The sequence below is a fragment of the Gasterosteus aculeatus genome, chromosome 18, assembly GCF_964276395.1.
Source record: "Gasterosteus aculeatus chromosome 18, fGasAcu3.hap1.1, whole genome shotgun sequence".
In the NCBI taxonomy this organism is placed as follows: Eukaryota; Metazoa; Chordata; class Actinopteri; order Perciformes; family Gasterosteidae; genus Gasterosteus; species Gasterosteus aculeatus.
The window spans coordinates 2,848,774-2,871,204 of record NC_135706.1 but is presented as its reverse complement, the minus strand read 5'-3'; the positions used below and the strand labels follow the sequence as shown (position 1 = coordinate 2,871,204).

At 40.1% G+C, this 22,431-nt stretch overlaps 1 protein-coding gene across 1 annotated transcript; it reads right to left on the bottom strand.

The window, feature by feature from the left end:
• Positions 1–514: 514 nt before the first annotated feature.
• meis2b (Meis homeobox 2b) lies at positions 515–21,123 on the bottom strand. The gene is made up of 13 exons (XM_040161436.2): positions 20,702–21,123; positions 20,234–20,457; positions 19,562–19,703; positions 19,425–19,475; positions 19,104–19,154; positions 18,836–18,982; positions 15,592–15,706; positions 9,251–9,390; positions 6,903–6,979; positions 5,638–5,696; positions 5,257–5,346; positions 4,237–4,333; positions 515–1,297 (listed from the first exon to the last, which is right to left on the bottom strand). The coding sequence occupies exons 1-12, from the start codon at positions 20,711–20,713 to the stop codon at positions 4,275–4,277; spliced, it is 1,167 nt and encodes a 388-aa protein (XP_040017370.1). The 5' UTR covers positions 20,714–21,123; the 3' UTR covers positions 515–1,297; positions 4,237–4,274.
• Between the last annotated feature and the right edge of the window lie 1,308 nt (positions 21,124–22,431).

Below are 22,431 nucleotides of genomic sequence, written 5' to 3'. Positions count from 1 at the left end.
GCCTTCATTATCTGTGTTTATTATATTGTCCTGTAAAGCATATGTGGAGGAAGAGACATGAAAAATAAACAAGAGAAATGAGACGGGAAAATACCCTGTAAATATATACATTTAAAATCGTCAGTATTTCTTGAAAACGAAGGAATTTAAACATTTCAATGATTAATCGGTGATTTTGTTTTAATTGATCTTATTTGCATCGAACCGTCCCAACGGAAGACTGAATAGAAACCACAAGATTTAGTGAAAGCTTCCGGTTGCCGCATCCTCCGACTTCTCGGATGTAGTCTCCAGGCCATCCATCATTCGCATAACCGTCAAACCTTTAGAACCCCTCAATCCCGTCTCATATCGAACCAAAGCTGCTACGTGACCTGCTCCACCAACTACCGTCGTTGTTTAAACCGTTTTCTTTCTCTTCGGGTGTCCAATGTGGACCCGCAGGAAAATCACGTGACGAAAAGCATCGGGATCAGGCATTCATTTGCTTCTCGTATTAAAACACCAATCCTTGTTTGGTCTTGCTCAATTTACTCTTTATTTTGGTTTTATTGCAGATCTCCTCTCTGTGTATTGCTGCTAAAACTATTCAAAACATTGTCAAAAAAATGATCGCATTCGCAATTAAGTCGTGTCTTGACAAATCCAATTTATAAGAAAAAGTAGGCTGAAATAAAAATGAATTGCAGTGGATGAAGTACATAAACACATATTCATATATTTTTTATTCCTTTTTAACATCGTGGCTTGAGTTTGGATCAATTGTAAAAGCTCTAACATCTAGTGATAACACGCACAAAGATAGAAACAGACAAATCAAAAGCATCCATCCATATAGCACAACAATTATAACATTTTAATTTTTTTTTTTTTTTTACAAAGATGTGCAGTGTCTCTTGTTTTGTTTATTGTGTGTGTGTGTGTGTGTGTGTTTATGGTGCACTATGTCTTCGGAGGAGGTGGGCATCGGACGTGTGAGCCGTCCTTCGGAAATAGAAAAAGAAGAGAGAAATTCGTCTTCCCCTTTGGTCCGTCGTTTTAGAAAAATAAATAAATAATTTAAAAATAAATGACGAGTCTTCATCGCGAAGTGTCGTGCCACTGGGCGAGGGGGCTCAGAGTCTGTTCCGTTTCCAGTCCAAAGCTTGTCTCCGTGGCGATGTGCCGCGCAGTGCGCGTTTAGGCGAGGTGAGTTGCGGGTGCAGAAGAGGGTGAACCGTCAGGCGGGTTGGAGGTGGTGGCTGCAGAGGCGGCTCCACGGCAAGATGAAGAAGATCCCTGAGTCCACCATGGAAGCCTGAACACAGACAGAAGACAGAGATGAAGGTTTGGGTAAGTCTGCTTTAAGGCTTAACTGGCAGCTCCAAAACCCCAAAATAATAGCCATCAAAGTCAGCAATTACGTGATTGTGTCTTGTGCAGTTTATGCACCATTTGGTGTGTAGAGCAGATATTACAAGGCCAAGCAATCTGATGAAAACTGAGCATCTCCAGTTGTCCCATGTTGTGGTAAAGAAACTGGCCTTCACTTGCTTAAATCATCTAGTATTTTAACCCTGAAAGGAATCTGGCAACATAATTGAGAAAAAGCAGTTCTAGGAAAACTATGTATCTTTGCCATCATATGAAGGACGATTTAGAGGCTTTAAAAAATATGCTTGTTATTTTACTTGTCACATACAAATACCTATTTCAAATGTTAGGAAAAGCAACATCTTTAAAGCAGCGAATAGAAATAACAACCTTGTTGGTTAAAGGAAGACCTGCAACACTACAGCTTAACATACGACAAGCTGGAGGATCATACAACAAAATATATACACATCATTCTAAGCAAAATAGTCCTGTTAACTTTGCTAACAGAATTCCGTCCTTTTCTAAAATATTATTTTAATTGGGATTAGTTATTATTATTTTATTTCATTTATTTCATTTATCACCGGTTATGTAAATCTATAATTCTGAACATTTGTTATGTTCACATCATTGTAAAATACGGAATCCGAGGAACTGAACCCATGATGTAACATTTTTCTCTCCTGTATGACTTTTTCATTATTGACTTCAAATGGAATCGTTTGTCTGGTTAGTGGTTTTATCCGTAAGGTGAAGGACGTTAACAAAGGGAATCCTAACTCAAGGTGCACTTTACCAAAGCTTCAAACCTCTTCTTAAAATATTTTTTTGTGGACTGACTTTCTTCAGTTGTCAGAGAGATATTTAAATTCATTTGTAGTGATTTACAGAGACCATGGGCCTTAGAGGACGTTTTATTCAACAATTCCTCCATCTGCTAATTAAGACTGTTTTACCTGTTCATTTTCTTAGAAATGATCATACTTTAATCTTTGCTTCATCACTTAATATCATTTGCATTTTCTCTTTGACATTAATCTCAAAAAAAGTTATTTTGGTGTCATCCCTCCACCGCCAGGCTGCTTTTTAAAGAAACTTCCAGATATTCTTTTACAAAAATGTGAAGTATGGAATAAAATAAATGGTGAACTCCGCTGTATTGTGCCACAAAGTGCAGAGTAAAGCAATGTAGATAGCTATATATTCCATAATGCTTAATGTTGTTATGGCTGTAGCTTTATCATGCAGTCGTATGTCGTATCACTCCAAACATGGCTCTCTTCCTTCCCGTAGTCCTGGGAGATTTACAGTCAGCATACGGTCTCTTGCTTCGGATCAAATTAGGGGAAGTAAAAACATCCGGCTTTACTGAGCTATTCAACTATGATCTGCCCTGATAAATGATTATATTAAATACCCAAACATAATAAATTATATATATACGGCCAGCATTTAGAAGTATTTATTCTTTTCTTTTTTAGATGAAGCATTGCAATGTGCTCTTTGAACTTCATTAGCAAAGCTTGGCTAACTCTCAGACAGGGAAGAGGGAGCTGTGTTTGTAAAAATTGCACAGAGTGAAAAAGAATTAGGCAAGTGCAGCTCCTATTTACATATAAAGAGCTATATTAATCAAGGTAAGTGTCATTACAGTGTGGCTCATTGAGCAGTGGAGAGTGGGTGTTAAATAAAATTCTCTGCGCTCGGGTGCCTCCGGCACGCCATACGTCTTGATTTGAGAACTGTCAGCAGTGGAGGGGAGCTGATGGAGGCTGGAGGAGGGGGAACGGTACCCCGACTCCTAATCGGATTTGCAGGAGACAGTAGAAAAGAAAAATGGAGGAAAAGGAGGATAGAAATATGGAGAAGAAAAGAGGAAATGTTGTGGAAATACTGACTTAGATAAATAGGTTTCACATGCTGTGTTTAAAAAATAAATAAAAATATTAATATTAATAATCATAACTAATTTTTATTTTCTGTCCAGTCAAACGTTGAAAACATTCTCTCATTCAATTCGATGAGGAAGTGCTGTGTACAAACCTTTGACTGGTACTGTAGCCCATCATCTATATACTATACAAGTTGATAAAACAGTATCAGGACCAAAATTCTCGTATGAAGAAAAGTAGTTCCTAAAAATCGTAACCGTTTTTTTTGGCCGTGTTGTACTAGCAGGAACAGGTTGACGTTGGTAGAAACAATGATGATAACATTCCCAGATACAGCTCCTCTTGTTCACAATTAGACAATCAAATAACCAAAGAATTGTAAGATGACTATTAATGACCGAGAATTAAGGCCATAATTATGACATTAAATAAAATTAGCGAATAAAATCCCCAAAAGCAGTATGCTCACAGGTAAATGGCATGCTTTAAAATGTAACTGTAACAACAAAAGGACGTATTGTATTGAGAAAGATTTCTAGAGCAGTATGAGGCTCTCGTGCACAATGAACAGCAGCTGCTCTTCCTTTCTGATCTTCATAATCACTTTTTCACCCCTCCTCTTGTCTCATATCGATTCATATCCAAAAGCATTGACTGTCTTTCGGCGTTTGTCTGTTTCACTAAAAATAAACCAATGTAGGGCTGACAGTGAACTAACTGGTGTGTATCACTCGTTAGTATAGAAAATGGAGCTACTGATCAAATGACGTCTGTCTGGGAGTGAATGACGTTGTCATTTTAGCCTCTTGACCACTCAAATCTTTCTCACACTGATTCTTACTCTGAGCCACATTCACACATGGAAGTCACTCCAGCAAAGGTCCAGGTGGCAAAGTAATTTCTACATCGTGCAGGGAAGTTAGGAAAAGAGCATATGCATGAAAGCAGAAATGAGTGAATGAATGGAGACAAAGACAGGACCACTTACTTCCCCATATGTTTCTGGCTTGCCTCAGTGGAGTGGATTTACATGTAATGCCACTGCCCGTCCATGCCCATGTTCATACCCATACCACCCATCGGCCCTGGAGTAAAGAGTAGAAGCAAGATTACAGATCAGAGACCTCATGACATGGCAGACCATCATCTATTACAGCTTTTGTCTAGCAAAGGATTATGCACTTGATAAAATACCGTAATAACAAAGATTATCGATTATGGTTATCGTGGTTTTCGTATTATGTGTATTGAAGATTTTTTTTTTTACTTTACCTTGAAGTAGTAGCAAACTGCCACTTTAGTTATTTTTTGTATTTTCTTATTTATCTGATTTAAAATTTGATTTATTTTATCTGACTAAATACAAATAAAATGTCCCACCATGATTCAGACTGTAACTATTTCTTTTTAATTAAATCTTACAAAAATGCTCACATTCATTTATTAGTAAATCTTATACAATATAACCTATTCTCTGGCTTCACCTGCAGCATCACCCCATGCATCATAGCTAAGAAATAGCTGGTGTTCAGCAGTGCAGAACCCCAGGAATAATTTTCCATTTATAAACGGGCAGGAAAGATCACTCCAGCCACTTCACACCTCGGACAGAAACTATAACTGTCCTCCCTTCTGGTAGGTGCCACAGAGCGGTGTACACCAAAACCACCAGACACAGGAACAGGCACCTCCACCTGCACTCGCATCACCTCGTTCTGCACTTCCATCTACATTATTTTATAAGTGTGATATAGTGTGTATATATATACAGTAGTACACTATAGTCTCCATTGACACCAAGTAATACCACCTGAAAATATTGTGGTCAACTGTGAAAGGTTTCTCTCAGATAAACACAGCGTCTGACACCTGCATGACATATTAATGTATGTACATGTGGGCATATAGCGTTTTGATTTAAACAGCCCACCGCAAATGTAAAATAATTATAATGATGTTTCCCATTTTCTCCCTTGCTGGTTTGATAAATGTACAAGATCTTACTCACCTCCGGGTCGGAGTCCCATGTGCTGCTGCCCGTCAATAACAAAGCCTCCCATTGGCTGGCCATCAGGACTGTAAGTTGAACCCTGACTCACTGTCAGATGAGAGGAAAAGCAAGATTTTTAGTGAGCAAACCAGAATTCTACAATCACTGTGCTTCACAACATGCTGCACACAAATCCAGCTGTACATTATGCAGCACCTTTATGCAATCCATTCTCCTAAAGCCATCAGGATGACTTCTCTAATATATAATTGCCACAGTGGATTTAACGCGTTATATCAGTAAGGCACCACTGTTTGCGTTTAGTTTCAACTGATCAGTCTGGAATGGAAGACAGTACATACAGTAGTACATTCAACACTAATTGAACTGCAGCTTTACCTGCTCTGTTGGACTGGTCAATCATAGGTTGGACTATTCTCCTCCTTGCATTGATGAACCTGGAAAGAAGAGCCATATTACTTGATAACTATTTGATGAACAGTTAAAGCCTTAAAAAAGCAATTTGCTCAGGTGTCATACTGCATACTGCAAACCTTAATATGGAACTTTGGTGACATGACATGTTAAATTCACTTTATGAATGAGTTCATGGTATAAACAGTATTTAAGTCTCAAATCTATTGTGTGCAGAATATGTTTACAGTATTGGCTTTATCATTAGTAAAATTATTAACATAATTCATGGCGTTATTGAAAGTCTTTTCTCAATTCCCAATTCACCACTTAATGTTTGTATTGGATAAAATCTGTGGTTGCCTTTTCTCCTGGATTTAGGGTTGGCAATAGCAACCTTTTAGTGGATTTCAGAGAGTGGCGATGTAAATTGAGATGATGTCATCTCAATAAATACAAATTTGTCCTGCACAGGTTGCCAGTAAAATTATTACAAGTAGAAATGCATTATCTTAATTCAATTTCAATTGTATTAATTCAATTTTTTTTTATTGAACTATTTAACTAAGCTAAACTGCATTGGCAGCTTGGCCTTAACATATTTAATCTTTTATGTCACGTGTAAAATGAGGCTCTTAGAGGTGAAATATACCATCTTTAAATCCTTGAACAAAAACTGTTGTTTTTCCACAACATAAATTACCTTTTATACTACCCTTTATTCAAACCTCTGTAGTCACTGGGCTTAGGCATGCATGCCATGTGATTTTTAAGGTATGGTAGGTGTGTGTGTGTGTGTGTGTGTGTGTATGTGTGTGAAATTACATGTTCTATTCTGTTTAATATAAAGAATCAGTGCAAAGCAGTTCATAACATAAAAATGTGAAATTTAAAGACACAACCTTCACAATTCAAGATACACAAAGGGATAGAGTTTCCAAAAATGTAACAATGAATGAATATTTACTTGGATTTAATATGTATAGACTTAACAAACACTAAATAAATAGCCCTGATAATAATTATAGACCTGTAATATCAGGTGTGGCAGAAGAATAAGTCACAAGATATCCAACAGTATGTGTAAGTGCTCTGTGCGCTCTGATTTGACTCACATTAAAGACTTATTAGAAGATAGAAGATGTAGTCTAAAGTCAAAAGTCATTCCTAAATTCTCCAAAATAAAAAAAATAAAAAGATACAAGTACAAGTACAAATTGTGTGTGCCCGTGTGACTTAAAGTAACGTACCAGTTGTTCACTTGAAGGATGGTGAGGCCTGTGTCTTGTGCTAGCTGCTTTTTCTGCTCCTCTGAGGGGTATGGGTGCTGTGAGAGACACAACGTTAAGAGAGCATTAAACAAACGCATATAGATCAAACGAATGGCAGAATTATCTTGCAATTATCCACAGTGTAGGTTCTAGTACTTCAATAAAAATGCTAGGAAGTCTAATCATATTCTGTGGCAGTCTCTACCGTGTACAGTTATTCCTGGAAGCAAGTGCTGACCAGAGATTGTCCCTCCAAACACGTTATGCTGGAAGCGCGTGCCATTCTGTCACAGTATTTAACATTATTTGACATTGCTTGACAAATGATCGGGTGGGAGGTAAAGAGGAACAATGGTGGCTTTTGTTTCCAGCCCCGATAAGGTTAGGCCCCGTCACCCCGAACCCCCCCCCCCAGCCTTGCTCTGTCTCACTGTCCTCAGGCCCTGATCCCTCCGTGTGTTTGTGAGACAGTGGGAGGAGGGCGGCAGATGGTAGACAGAGGTGATCCTTGTACTGAGAGCAGGGTCGCGGGCTAGTCCCCATTCTGCTGCTGTCAGGCCAGCAGCCATCTCCCGTGGTTATCGTTGAAGGATGAGCTTCCAAGCACTTCATTTTTTGCTGCCTTTCAGGCATTGTGCAAATGCACAGACATGCAAATATATCAAATGTAATTAGAATTCTAGATGTAGACACTTATTCTACATTTAAATACAGATTAGCTGACATCTTCTACTACTAAACTGTACCAACAGATAAATATACACATGTCAACATGCACAAATATGCATAGAACAATAAGTAAAAACAGGTTAAAAAGGGACCGATGACAAATTTGCGCACACACACACAAACATCTGCGCATCTGCACTTGAGATGCACAATCACACAGGTTACCATTTGGAAACTTGGGAAATATTAGACTTCATTGTCCAGCTCCGAGTTAAAATGTTGAATTTGCTGCTTCCCTATTAGCTAGGGGCCCGCCTTCTAACTGCTGAGCTGTGGAACTACCTGCAGAATCAGGGACATCTTCTCATTCTTCCCGTCTCTTCCCTTCTATCTTGAGGGTCCCACCTTCAATTTAATTGGCCCTTCCGACATCTGACAGAAGATTTTAAAGCTTCCACTCTCCAATTGCATTGGAAAATATAGCTACAGACAACCACTGCATTACTTTCATACTGATGAGGCAGGATCTATCTTTATTTTTTGGAATCAACTGATTTATAAATATTTGGATGGAGATTGATCCCAGCAGATTCTGTAATATTGTCCAATAATGAACACAAGGGGTGAGACTTAAGGCCACAACGCGATAGTTGGTGTTATAAACCTGCTGTAGTTTGAAAACATTGGAACAAAAACCTTTTGTTTAAAGGAAATGAGATTTTTTTAATAATTAGATTGTGGGAGATAACTACGTTTTCACTTATACATATACACAGGCAATTAAATGCAATCAGATTTTGGCTGACTTTGACACAACAATTGTGACCGTCATTGTATTTTAGATTTGAACCCCAAACTCTTTGGCATCAATGATTGAAAGCAGCAGTCGCGGCCAGGCTAATAATGAATAATATAATTAATCAGAACCTTTCATAGCGGCTTTCTTTATAGCTTCCTCAGAGGCATCTTTAAAGAGTCTTCAGAATGGACCACAAAGCAGGAGACTATGGTTAGTGGGTGGACAGAAACATCCCCCCTAACGGCCTTCCAACCGCGAGCCTCACACTGCAACGTCTGACAAAACATAATCCCGCTCCTTTCACACCCTAGAGGCTGATGAATGCTTGATCGCTTGGCAGTTCCAATAGGCCTTTCAGCGCCCAAAGTCCCTTTGCACACTTTCATAGGCACATCCTGCCACGGCAAACACTTGTGCTTAACAAATTAGGACTGAAAGGGAATGGGGAAGAGAGAGGGGATAATTCAATTATCCTACTTTTTTCATCTGGAAAATCTAATGGTTGGCTTTGGAAAAGAACGGATTTCCCGAGTACAGCGCCTGTATGGGCCTTTTACAAACGAAACAATTGAGAGACCGATGAGGCAGCAGCCGTGGTATCTTTTGGACCTCCCATAAAAGGTAAAACTCTCCAATTACAAAAATACTGTCATTGCCATGTTCTGTTCCAATGGAACAGAGATTAACTTTTCAGGAGGTCTTTGGGGAGCCTAGCCAAGGCTCTTTCCTGCATTTTGGTGGATTCAGAGACTGCGGTTACACAACCGTTATTTCTGTGTCTTAAATATATGATGCCACTGCTGCAAAGAAAACATTTTGTGTTAAAAATCTATAAAAGGCCAAAGCTAGATTCCCTTACTGTTAGGTGCTGGAAGAGCCAGGCTCTCATTATATTTGTGGCTACTTTGGGGAAGATGCCTCGTTTCTTCTGCCTCTTCTTGTCCTGGTCATCCTCGTCTCCTGTGCCTGGTGATGCCAAGCTGTTGTCGAGGGTATCGCCTATGATCAGAGACAAAAGAAGGGTCCTTTCATTTTATCTTGTCACCTTCACAAAAACATGTTCCAGAAGTTTTGACTGAAGAAGATTGCACTACTCCGTGGAACAGCAGCACCAAATTCTTCCTCTCGCCTGGAATTCTCAGACATTGAATTGAGTATTATTTCAATCCGAGCCACATGTTTGACAAGAGGAAGTTACAGTAGGAATTTTGTGCCTGCCATAAAATGGCAGCATCCAAGTTTGATTTCAGTAGGAAGCTGGATCAAGGCAGTGGACTTCTTTTAAGCTGAGATTTCCGCTCCTGCTAGCTCACTCGCGCCATCTTGTAGCACAAGGGGCCCCCGTTCCCTCTCAGCCATTAATTGTGCATCAGCCGAGATGATTTACTTTTAACAGTGGTGGTTATTTCTCTTGCCCTCGAGGCAGAGAAGCCTTGAAAGCTTGCCTGGAGGGCATGTGAATAATGCATCTGAGAGACTCCTCCCCCGAGGTGGAACGCAAACCCTACTTTTCTTAAGATTTACCCAAGCATGTCTTTTTGTTTTTAGAGACGCATCAATCAAACACGCTTATATGAGCCATATTCATGAATAAATATTTCAGCTAATGAATATTGACATTAAACAGGATGTGTTTTAGGGTTTTAGGCTATGGGGGTTGTGGGAATTTGGACGGATGGTGTCCAGCTCTAAGTCATCAGCAGGGGGCAGGGTTCAAACTCCCTCTGCCCATTTTGTCCCCCACCTCTCCTACATCCTTTTGTTTAAGTAACTTCTTTCTGGTCCAATATTTCCTTGGGTTGTGGACAGTTTTAGATTGAGACATCATCTTCCCACGTACCTAACAAGCCACCCAGATACAGAGACCAGCAACTCTTAAATCGTCAAATTTGTTTGACAATTTTGAAAAACATTAAACAGCTTCTAGCAATTTCTGTGAGACGTTGATTTGTCCTTGACTTCGTGGTAAGGACAAACAATCTTCAAATCAATCAACAAATGAGCTGGTGTGAGCACAACGTCGAGTTGACTTAAAGAAAAAAAAAGTTTGGGCAATTCAGTCTGAATATCAGCCTATAGTATTCAGGCAAAATGAACATGAACATAGTAAAAGCAACCAAATTATTTTTCAAGATCCCTTTTTTTATAACTGATATGACTGGTTCTTCTGTATCTCTTGAAATAAAAAGTGCAAATCCATTCAATATTTTAAAAAAAGATATAGGAAGACATTCTGTTCACCCCCCACCCTTGACACCCCACCCTAGTGCACCTCCTCTCCTCTCCTCATCCAAATTTCTTCTGCTCCGGAGAGGGTAGAGCCGCAGGGCAGATCCTTTGCTACACTAATCGCTACTGACTGTTCCCCGGCAACACAGCCAATCTAACCAGTGTGTGACGGGGGAGTCTCAAAGTCATACACTCGTGCAAGTCTCCCATGCCTACCCTTCATCCTACCCCAACCACTCCACCCCAACTCCACTGTCCCTGCCAGTGTTGTTGCAGGAGTAGCTTGAGTATTGCCCCAGGGCTCAAAAGAAAACACATTGAAAAACAGCACCTTAAGATATGAAGAGTCTTCTTCTTTTTTCCAGTGCCTTCTACATCTGGTTCTCACATTTGGGCAACTCGGTTCTGCCTTTGCTGTTGTTGAGTACTTCTTAGCGCGTACCATTTAGGGGAAACCAGCTCAGCCATATTTGTTTTCTTCTGATATATTATGTTCCTGCATTTGGTGCTATTGAGAAATATTGGGACAGTAGACATTTCCATCAGGTTTGAAAGCTTTTCTGTTGGGCAGGCGGTAGACGTGGAGCACATAGCAAATTGAAATATGTTCAAAATTACTAAAATTATTGTGGCTGATAAAAAGATGGATTAAAGCGTTGGCATTTTTGTGAGTACTTTCAGTCTCTTCCATTACTACATTATTGTGTCTTTCTTCATTTTATTATTTAATAGCAATGTTCTTTCTAATGTTGCATCAATGTATGTAGTGCATCTTTTGTATATGTGGTGATTACTTTGGGTTTGATAGTCTCAACGCTTTTTTTTGTTCAATTTTCCCTCATGCTGCTTTGGGGCACCGAGCGCTGGCCGAAGCCTTTGAATGACGCGTCCGTAAGACAAAGTACGAAGCGTCTAGCAGAACTGATTACAGCTGCATCAGTGATGCAAAGCTAGCATATCCTGTCTAATGAGCTCAGTGGGGCCTGGTCAATCATCACCGACACCTCGGGGCTCCTCCCCTTATTAGGCATGATACACAGCTTTAAATGGATTGGTCTGGTTCCAAGACATGACGAATTCGCCATCTGAAGAGCTGAACTATTACAAGCTCTTCATGGGGAGATTCAATGTTTCAATGCTGTTTCAAGCGGATTGGTTTACCTTAATTTAATGTTTTAACTATGTTTTGCTTGCTTTGTCGCACTCTGAGATCAGTTGATGAAGACTGTGCTATGAATAGAATGTATTATTGTTATTATTACTGTTGCCATTACTCTCTGAATAATTCTACATGAAAAGTTGTGCAAGTGAATGAAGAAGATTTCTGTGGATGCTGAATGTCTTTTCTTTTAATTATTAAGTAATTTATTACATGAGGTTAATGTGTATGTTTGCAGACACAAACATACACAGTAGATGCTTGCAGGACCTACCATCCAGGCAAAGAGGAAACATTTTCAGGGTCTGATATGGTACTAAAAGCTGACAAGACTTTGTTTTTAAATGATTGTTTTGGAATAGAAAGGAGTTCAACCGCATATCTCATAGAATGTTTCAAATGTAATTGTGGTCTATGAGGAGCATAACATCAAATTCTATTCACCTAATATATTATATTAGGGTTGAAATGGATCTCAAAGCCTTAACTATATGCGAGCAAAGAGGACTAAGTTAGAAAATCAAGATAAACTGGCCGTTAATGAGTAAAATATGCTAAAGTCTCAGTACATAAAATACAATTTTTGTTAATGTGTTTTCAAGTAAATCCTTTCTTATTTTCTTCGAGCCAAACGTGTAAACTTTAATTTCCCTCTTCATCAAGCATTCACCTCTTCCTTGTCCCTCCACAACAATTCTGACATCCGCATCGTGACAGATGCTAAAGGGACCATAACCTACGGTCTGCGATGTCATAGGCATGTCAACACCTCGACCTCCTCGCATTCCCGTCTCCTGACTCCAGGTTCTGGAAGTGGCATCCTGTTTCTCAACAGGAGTGTGCACGATATTTTTGTATGTTTTTATATATCCACTCCCACTGCCTTTTGTTTTGTTTGGGTCTTTGTGATGGACATTTTAAGCCTCCTTATTGTCCTCCCTCTTTCAAACATTCTTTAGAAAGCTCAGCCCCTTTCCATGTGGTCAACAGCAGTCACCCCGGGGGGGTTGAGCTATCCAGGAGAGGTCTCTTTGCATATCACACAGCTCACAAGGCAACAAACAAAACCTCAGAGCTTCAAGAAGAAGACGCCGCCACGGCCATATGGATAATCTACCTGTGGTTAGTCAGGGCTGGAAGCGACATGACCACCACTTTAGTTTTCCCAAATGACAGCAGATTTGAAAATGTTCAATCAGACTGTGGAATACTGACACCCCACCGCACAGAGCAGGACTCATTTTGCTATATGATATATGTGGACAATGAGGAACTTGGGAAGCGCCACAGCCCAGTGTGCCTCAGACCAGCCCACTTTAAAACAAAACCTTTGATACTGGGTAAATAGAATTATAGCTTATCTGATACGATGTTCGGAATTTCACTACTACACATGTTTTCTTTTCAATTCTGGGCATTCCAGCTAAGCTATTTTCATATAATTTCTCGACGCCTGTGTCCAAGTGAAGCTAATCATGGTCCACTCACACTCTGGCTACATGCTGTTTTGTGAATGATGTTGAATAAAAATGATTTATGTCTTATTTCAAAGAACAACACAATGGCTTACATGATCTATTTGTAACATGATATTTATCATACTTGAATCCCAACAACTGTGTCACTGTATTGACAGGACAACACAATTCCTTCCTGTATCCTGTTGGAATTATTCTATTTTAAACTTTCATTATTATTCTAAAGAAGTATTTAAAGAACCGTATGATCGTTTTTGACATTTCTCATTTGAAATTTGAATTTATTTATAAATGATTTAATATATGTTAGATTGAACTCGCTGTTGTTCCATATAGTCACAAATATAGTTAAAATATTCAAATTAGTGTTCTCTCTATAACCCAACCTTGTAGCGATGTCTAATATATTTTTGGGGGCAGAAGCTAAATATATTCACTCATTTTAATCAACAAAATACAGTGAACATATTGACTTTTAAACTATCCTCTTCGCCCACGACACCAAGAACGTTATTCCTTGAGTTGGAAAAATCTGCCAGTGAGAAGACTACAGGGATCAATTATGGTTCCACCATTGTGTTCTGGCAAGAGAAATTGTTCGAGTATAGGTGCATGTTGTAGCTGTCACCTCAACATGTAATTGCTGCTCAATTTAGTTACCTTCTTAGTCTTAACCTTGTTAATGTTAAACCTGACACCAGGATTGGATTTATTAGTGATAATTGGGATAAAGGCAGTGCATACTTTCAAAAAAATGCAAAAAGGACTGCTGGACTGAGAAGGGACAGGAACCTTTGTTGGTTTGTGTCACCAATCCTTCCAATTGGAAAGTAACATAACTTTAAGGAGACTTGAATTATTATGAGATAACGGCTTTGTCAGTGTACCTGAAGAACAAGGTAAGCATTTCTTTTATAACTGAACTAATTATGAACCTGTTGGCCATCTACCTGCTTCAAATGGTTTTTCCCTGGCATGAGAATAGACTGGAAACAAGGCAGAAAGGCCCCCGGGAGAAGCAGCAGGTAGCATGCAGCATATCCTGCAGGAGCAACGACAGCTCTGATCATTCTGCCTTCTTCTTTTCCTTTGTTACTCATACATAAAGTACCCTGTTCCTACACCCCTCCAGGGGGCATTCTGCACTCCCATCCCCTATGCATTCCCTCCCAGGTCAAAAGGGCATGAACCATGGGTCCCCCCCACACTGTTGTTTTTTTGAAAAGCCCCAAGGAAAGTCAATACAACATTTCTGGATCCTAAATGCTTGAGTAAAGATTTACAAAAAACAATTATGTCACGTGCTCATTTATCTTAAGTATATCATATCAATGTCAAGAGTCTTGACGTGTTCCTGATCTATGCTTCATTTTTTGAGTTTCTCTTGTAAAGCATCCTCCTATTGTTCTTGGCATTGCTTTCCTCCTCGATGTCTAATGGGCAGAGGGTGGAAAGTCCATTCTATTTTTACTGCGCCCAAGGTGACAATAACAAAAACAAGCCATAAAACCCTTATGGCCTCCAATTTGCACATCAGAAATATCTTTAAATGCAGGAACACAATAACAGCTGACAACAAGAGTAAACTCAGAAGAACCAAGCTGACTGACCTGTAAACTAAGAACCTACACAAAAGTTAGGGAGCCCCAGTTACAGTGGGTAATCAATATTATTGGCCCTTTTAATGTTCTTCTAGCCAAGTGAATGTCTAAGTTATCCACATCTATGAACATTGTATCTGTATAATACCGTTGTAATTCTGAACTTACTCAAAGCTCCAGCTAGAGTTTTAAGAAAAAATGTGTAATTAAATAACCTCCCGACTAATTATATTTTTAGTCAATAAAATGTAATACGACAAACGTCTAAATGAGTTTGTCCTTGATACAACAAAGCAACCCTTAGCGTCCGCATGAGACGTAAAACCATCCGTGTTGTTAACGGTAAACAAACAATAACCTCTACCCAGGAGATGCCGCGAGAGAAATCAGGTTGACTTGTTTTTTATTTGTCTGTAGCACCATGAAGCCGATTGGTTCATACTGAAGATATACATCTTGTCTAACAAATAAATAGTTTCATTTAATAAAACAAAATACTCAATTCATTTTCTTAAGCACCTGAAAAGCTGTTGGCGAACTTAACTCAAATAGGAGTACATTTGTTGTGAAGATTCTAGTCATGATGAGTCCTCACTAAACTTACTGTTTGTGTTTTTACCCCCAAACCCCCCCTAGTAACCAGTGCAGCGGTCCCCATGCCCCAGGAAGAGGTCACGGAAAAGTCAAACCTTTGATATGAAAGAGGACGAAGGAGTCATGCGGGCGCTCTTACCGAGTTCACTGGTGTTGTCACCACTATGAGAGACGTGTCCCCCACTGGACGGTCCCGGGGTACCGACAGAAGGTGTGGAGTGGGTGTCATCCATGTCTCTCCAGGACGCTGGGTTCTGAGAGGTCAGGGAGAGGTCCGCACACCAGGGTACAGGAGATAAGGAAACAGAGAAGAAGAAGAAGAAGAAGAAGAGAGAAAAAAAAATAGATGAGAGGGGTCCGTTAGGTCCAGAATGAGGTCCATTATGCAGTTTCCCAAAGACACAAAGACAGCCGGTGGAATGATTAGCATAGTAAAGCAGCAACCATTTGTTAAAAAAGAAAACATTACCATCTTGACCAAGAGGAATGTTAAAATATAGTTGCAGAAACCGTTTAGATAAGATTTCAGTAACACAGTGGCGTGTGGACCCTCCTGTCCTTGCGGTTTCTATGAATCGTGCTCGGAGAAACTGTGTATTTATTGGGCAGATTGGTTTAGCCACTCATCAGCCGCGAGGCCAAACCAAACAGCAAAGCTGCCTCTTCAACCTCTCTGCGTCAGCTGTTTGCCGGATGGTGATCGGATGAAGAGCTCAGCAGATGACAACAGGAGCGGGGACAATGGCGCAGTGTGCACGAGCCCTCTCAATGACGGCCCCGCTTTTCTTGTCGAAGCCACCAATAATTACTTGGTGCTCCTGATTGCACACATCTACTCAAAGAGGCACTGTGTGTTTCCATGTTTATCAAGCTAATGAAGGTCTCATTTCCAAACCACCACATTTGTTAAAACGCAATTAATCGTTTGAAGTGTACAGCTAAGACTGCGAATCCCATATAGATGAAAATAAGTCTTGTTGTTGAAAGGGAATAAAGGCTGTTTGTTTGCTGGTCAAACTGGGAAATATTAAACAGTTATCAATCTGTAAGCTTGGCTGAATGAATGAGCTATTTTTCCTGCAGATACACGATAATCTGCAAGGTTTGCGTTCAAGTTAACACACAGCATCCATTCCGCAACATGGTTGTTTAACTTTGCGCCAACCACATTGATCTCTAAATTACATTGATTAGTATGAAGGTAAATTCTACAAAACTGACTTGGGGTTGTGTGGTGGATTTAGTGTTAAAGAGATCTTGTGTGGTAACATCCTTGTCTTGCATTGAACCATAGATCGTCAGTGAATGCCATCTCTCCCATCAACTCTCAAACCTCTTTTTCCCAATAAAGAAAAATGGTAAAGGTAAAAAATCAGGAGTGGAATGCAGAAACACAACCAGCTAGCCAAAAAGAAAATAAGAATCCAATGGCAGAAGCAAGCCTTTAAACTCAGACTTCTTTTAGGCCTTTTGAATGATAAACAGATTGTGGTACACTCAGCGGTTAACATGCATGTACTATACACAACTGTGCATGTCATTGTACTCAGAGGACAGCTGCACATCCATTATGCAGCAGGCATTACAGTAATGTGGGTCCTGTCCCATCAACTGGTGGCCTCACTCGCAGACTCGCACAAAAACTGTTTTTTGATGCTTAGTAAAGAGGGAAAGATATTAAGAATTATATTCTCAAGAGGAATTCATGAAGTAAATTAAGTCGATATTTTTCACAAAAGAAAATATACTTTAAATGTTTGCAAGGTAAAAATGATACAAAAACAACATTTCCTTCATTATTGTTTGCCAAATATCCCAGATATATATATATATATATATATATTCATTATACCAGCTACGTATAACTATACATATAATATGTATGTGTATTGCGTAAAGGGGTCAATCTTTTTTTGCATCAAGAAGCATGTACAGTACAACTCAGCAGCTACACTGTAACTTCAAATAACACCCGAGCTTCCTTTTTAATCAACACAGGTGCCAAAAATAGGGAGCAGGGGGGCACCAAACAACGAGCTCCTGCCTATTGGCTGAAAACACCAGGCTGATCGCTGCTAAAACCAGACAGCAAAAGATTTGCTTTCAACTGCATATTGGGCGAGGAAGATCATCATCTTCACATTTAACTGTTTTCCTTCATAAATAAATAGTCAAAAAAATCTAAAAATACAATTTGACGGCCAAATCATGACTTAATGAACAGATCTATCTATATAATTAGGGGAGGACAGAGGGGAAATAGGAGAGCATACATATCCATGCAAGGACGTGTTGACATTGATGCAAATACGTAGGTTTATGTAATGTACTTTCCATTTCTCCTCATGATCATTGTAGGTTGACTTTGTTGAAAAGAGACACATTTCTCATATTTTAATAAAATGCTGTAAAATAATGTCATAGTTTAATGCAGAAGTGCAGGAATTAGCCAATAAGAAAAGTTACTACAGTGTGAAATACTTTTAAAATTACATTAGCATGAACTAAATATAAAATATTAATAACAAAAGTACTCACAATACAGACTGATATATAGTTATTGTTTGATAATAAAATTGCATGTTATTATAACCTAATAACATTCAATCACTCTGTCACAGCTGAAGGAGGAGCTGATTTTAATGATTTAGTTAGTTGAATCTACAGTAATACATAATCAGGTATTATAGTGGTAGCATATATTCTGTATCATTAATCTAAATCTGTACATTCATTAATATGTTCATCTCATAATCATGTACTAGTAAGCGGTATTGAGTAGTTACATATAACGTAAGTTTGAAAATTAAGTATTTTCTTTCTACTCAATGTATTGAGTATATAAAAGCTCCACACTACAAATTTGTGTGAAATCACAATTCAAATGTATTTAGAAAAGACCATTTTTACTTAATCTTTCCAATGATCAAAATTATCTTAAATCCATTAAATTTAATTTGATGAATGGCGGAGTGGCGGAGTGCATAAAAGAGTAAACGAATATGGCTTTTTAGAAGAAAAAAAATCTCCCCTAAAGACATCCAATGTCCTCAAATGCCACACATTCCCCTGCTGACATGCCATTAAAACAGACAACCCTCTGGTTCAGCAAAGCCACCAAAACTTGACCACACTGATTAACTTTCATCCAGTTTTTTGGATTCTGTAGATCAGTTTAAAGGCCTTTTGTGCACAAGCAAACTAAATTTAAGTCAGATTCAAAACAAAATGCTAAATTATTGGCCCTGTTGATAAATGCATGCATTGGTTTTGCAGCAACTCGTCAACTCTTAACCTCTGAAAATGAGGCAAAGACTTTGTCGATACATTGAGAAAGACCAAACCGCCATTGAGCAGTTCTCAAGCAAGGAGGATGAACTCACATGATCTGCGAGGTTGGTCGAGGATCCGGAGAGGTCGTCGAAGTCCGACTTGCAGACGTCCCGCTCCTCGATGACCAGGTCGATGGGCATTTTGCCCTTAAGGCAGCTGATGTACCGGTGGCAGAAGTTATCACAGAGCTCATGAACCTGCCAACGCAGTATTTCACTTAGATTATTTGACTTTGAAAACAACGGTTTATTAATTAAAACAATTACAATGCCGATACATGTTTGAATTAGATCTGCCACGTATCCATCATCGGCATACCTTCTCCAGTTCCAGCAGATGAAATCGAAGGACTTGAATCGCTTGAACCATCTAAAACAAATACATTTTAAATCACCCCTCCCAAAAATGCATGATAAGAGAACAATATAATTTCAGAGACGCCCAGGGTTCCATAGTCATAACGATTGTGTGCATTTGCAAATTACCAACGTAATACAAATATTTGTCTTGCATTACAAAGATGAATGTGGAAAAGAGGCTGGTATATGTTTGATCTCGCAACACATCGCATAAAGAGGCGGAGAAAGAGTCGGAGTAAGAAATTTGAAAGAAAGGTGAGAAAGAAATCGTCGTTCTCACCAAGTTATCAAGCTCCGGGTTGGAAGAAAACAGAGGTTTCTCTGCGCGGATCTGAGGACGACAATGAAATGAATCAGTTGGTGTTTTCAAACTGATTTGGTTTTTCTAGTTTGGCCCTAGTTCCTACTTGGTCCTACCTGTTTTGCAAATACGGCTATGTCTTCATTGAAGGAGTCGGACGAGCAGACGTCTCCCCCCGCGGCCCCCGGCTCTCTCGGCGTGCAGGTTGCCAGCTCGCACTTCTCAAACACCAGAGCCAAAAGAGGGAATAAAGGGTGGCTGCAACACAATTAGAGACCGGCCCATTTAGTTCATCATTGTTAGGCCTGATCATGAACTACAGTTCATCAAAGCAGCGACAGATAACAATTCATTTTTAGCTGGATGAATTTAACAACGTACTGGCATTTAGTAATCTGCAACCAATATTGATGTATTCATCCTTAATTCAAGACAACAACATCTGTTTCCAAAGCAAACCACCTGTTCTGAGATTTGAATCGGTTATCCGAGCAACAAGGGGATTTGGTCTCATTTGAAGCAGCAAAGGAATACATTAAAAAGTTCAAAAATTCAAACTGGATCAAAAATCATTTTATCCGCCTACTCCTGAGGTTAAAAAAAGAACACTATCTCAACGTAATTTCGGATCCGTATTACATTAAACAAAATAAATGTGTGTGCCTTCCCGTATTTGTGCCCCAAATGTTTCTCTTCCACCTCATAGTACAGATCTGCAAACAATCATATTCATGAGAAGAAGAAGAAAACAGTTGTCAATTAAATTGTTCTTCTAGGCATATCCATACCCGTAGATTTGGTCCTTGTCTCTCTTTAGTGCATCGTTGACAGCGCTGCCCATGCTGCTGGGCATGATGTGCGGCGCGTGTGCACCATAGTGCTGCGTTGGGTGCGGCCCGTGGTTCAGGTGGTGGACCTGAGGTAGCGGCCGCGGGGCGTGCGGGTCTCCATACATCGATGTCGGGACTCCAACTCCATCCAGCGCTCCTCCGTAATGAGACAATTCGTCGTACTGGGGTGAAGTTGGGGATGGCATCAGGAACCAAAACACAGGGCAATACTATTAGTAATGGAATGTTCCATTATATTCATTTGGGATTATATAGGCTATATATATAGGCTATATATATATATATATATATATATATATATATATATATATATATATATATATATATATATAAACGAACTCAATTAGTTTTTATTAGTTATTGCATTAGTAACAACTCAACAAAAATGCGTCAAATTAGATTTACCCTTTGCGCCATCTCCGTAAGCAATTTCCAGAGGATAAAGCCGATTTTGGTGTTGATAAGCGGTTAAATCGATGACTTTTAAATCCAAACGGGAATTATAATCCTGTCCTGTTTTGTGGCATGGCACAATCAATGAATGTGCAAAGTGATAAAACACTGTCTCTGTCCCGCGTTGCAAAAACGCGCACTGGCAACAGGCAAACTCTTTTTCTGTAGTTCTTCAACGGGAGAACAACGAATAATCTGTCAAATGTAAGTGTCTGATTCCGGGCATCAGTAGTCCCTTTCACAGGAATGCACCTCGGTCCGTGGCCAGTCCTCTGCACTCAGTGCGTCCCCATGTCCGCGGCTCTGCGCGATGCGCTCACTGTCTGCAGGCTGCAGGGCGGGGGAGCGCTTTATAGGGCTGCTGTGAGATGTGCGGGGCACGCTGATGACGGAAGGTGGGGAGTAGGGAGGGTGCAACCAGCACCCAATAGCAAGTAGTAATAACTACTGGCAAGTGGCTGTGTTTTAAAGCATCGTTTCCGGTCATTACAGTGGCACCTCGACTCTGTGGCAACTCTGTTTTAGTTTGCTGTCACGGCACCCGACCTACCCACCAGCTTCCACTTTAGGAAACACTGTAGTTTTCAGATGCAGCTCAGAGAGACGGGAGAGAAAAAAGCGGAAAGAAAGTCGACAGTCCACGACTCACTCTTGAGTTGGGAAAGCAGCGATGAGGATCACGGAGCTTTAGAGCTCCATGGATTCGATTCATATGATGAAAAGCAATATACATGTGTTGTTTGAAAACAAACTGATGTAATGTCCATTTTTCATTTTAAAACATGAACATTATGTAAATAGTGATTGGTCTTTATCTTTATATATAGTAAACACATTTTTCCTGGTGACTACTATTGCCTACTACTGCCACTCATCTGACTACTATTGGCACTAGCAGTTTGTGACTGACAACAAGGACCTGCCTGTCTCGGTCCTGATTGGCTGCGACTGTCCGGTCTTCCACCGGCAGTGGAGGAAAGCTCAAAGGAGGCCCCAACGGGGGCCACGAAAACCTAAGTTAAAAATTGAAGATACAAAAAACTTCTAGATGAATGTTGCCAAACCCTGCCTTCCCCTCCAGTGGTTGCCGAGGCTTTGGCAGGAGACTTCTGAGATGGGGAATCCGAACTCGGGGAATTGGGGGATTTGGAACTGCACCTGGGGCCAAGTGAAGACGAGGACGTCCGCTCTTGAGAAATACCTCACCTGAAGGGTCAGTATCCCCGAGGGGACCTTGGTGGGAAGCAGGGTAACCCCCTCCTACCCTCATTTTGCAGTAAAGAAGGGCCTCTTATATCAGGTAGTGAAAGATACAGGTACTGCAGTTAGCCCACACTCACTTGCTAGGAGCTCACTTAGGGGTAGAGAAGACCAAGGGAGGGGTATTGCATAGTTTCTTTTTGACCAGGAGTTCACAAGTGCATCAAGTTTCCCTGATTGCCAAATCACAGCACCAAAACCTACTTACCGGAACCCCCTCGTCCCCTTACCAATTAAACTCCATTTGAAAGGATAGGGATGGATATTGTGGGCCCACTCCCAAAGAGTACTCGTAAGCAGACATCAGTACATCCTGGTCCTAGTTGATTACGCCACCCGTTAACCGGGAGCCGTCCCCTTAAGAAAGGCAAACGCTAAACAAATAGCCAAAGAACTCTTCCTCTTCAGCAGCCGCGTAGGGA

Coding starts and splice junctions, on each gene's coding strand:
- meis2b (XM_040161436.2), bottom strand. Junction 19,704..20,233: donor GACAAGGACCAAATCTACGG/GTATGGATATGC, acceptor ATTGTGTTGCAG/CCACCCTTTATTCCCTCTTT. Junction 19,476..19,561: donor TAGCCGTATTTGCAAAACAG/GTAGGACCAAGT, acceptor TGTCGTCCTCAG/ATCCGCGCAGAGAAACCTCT.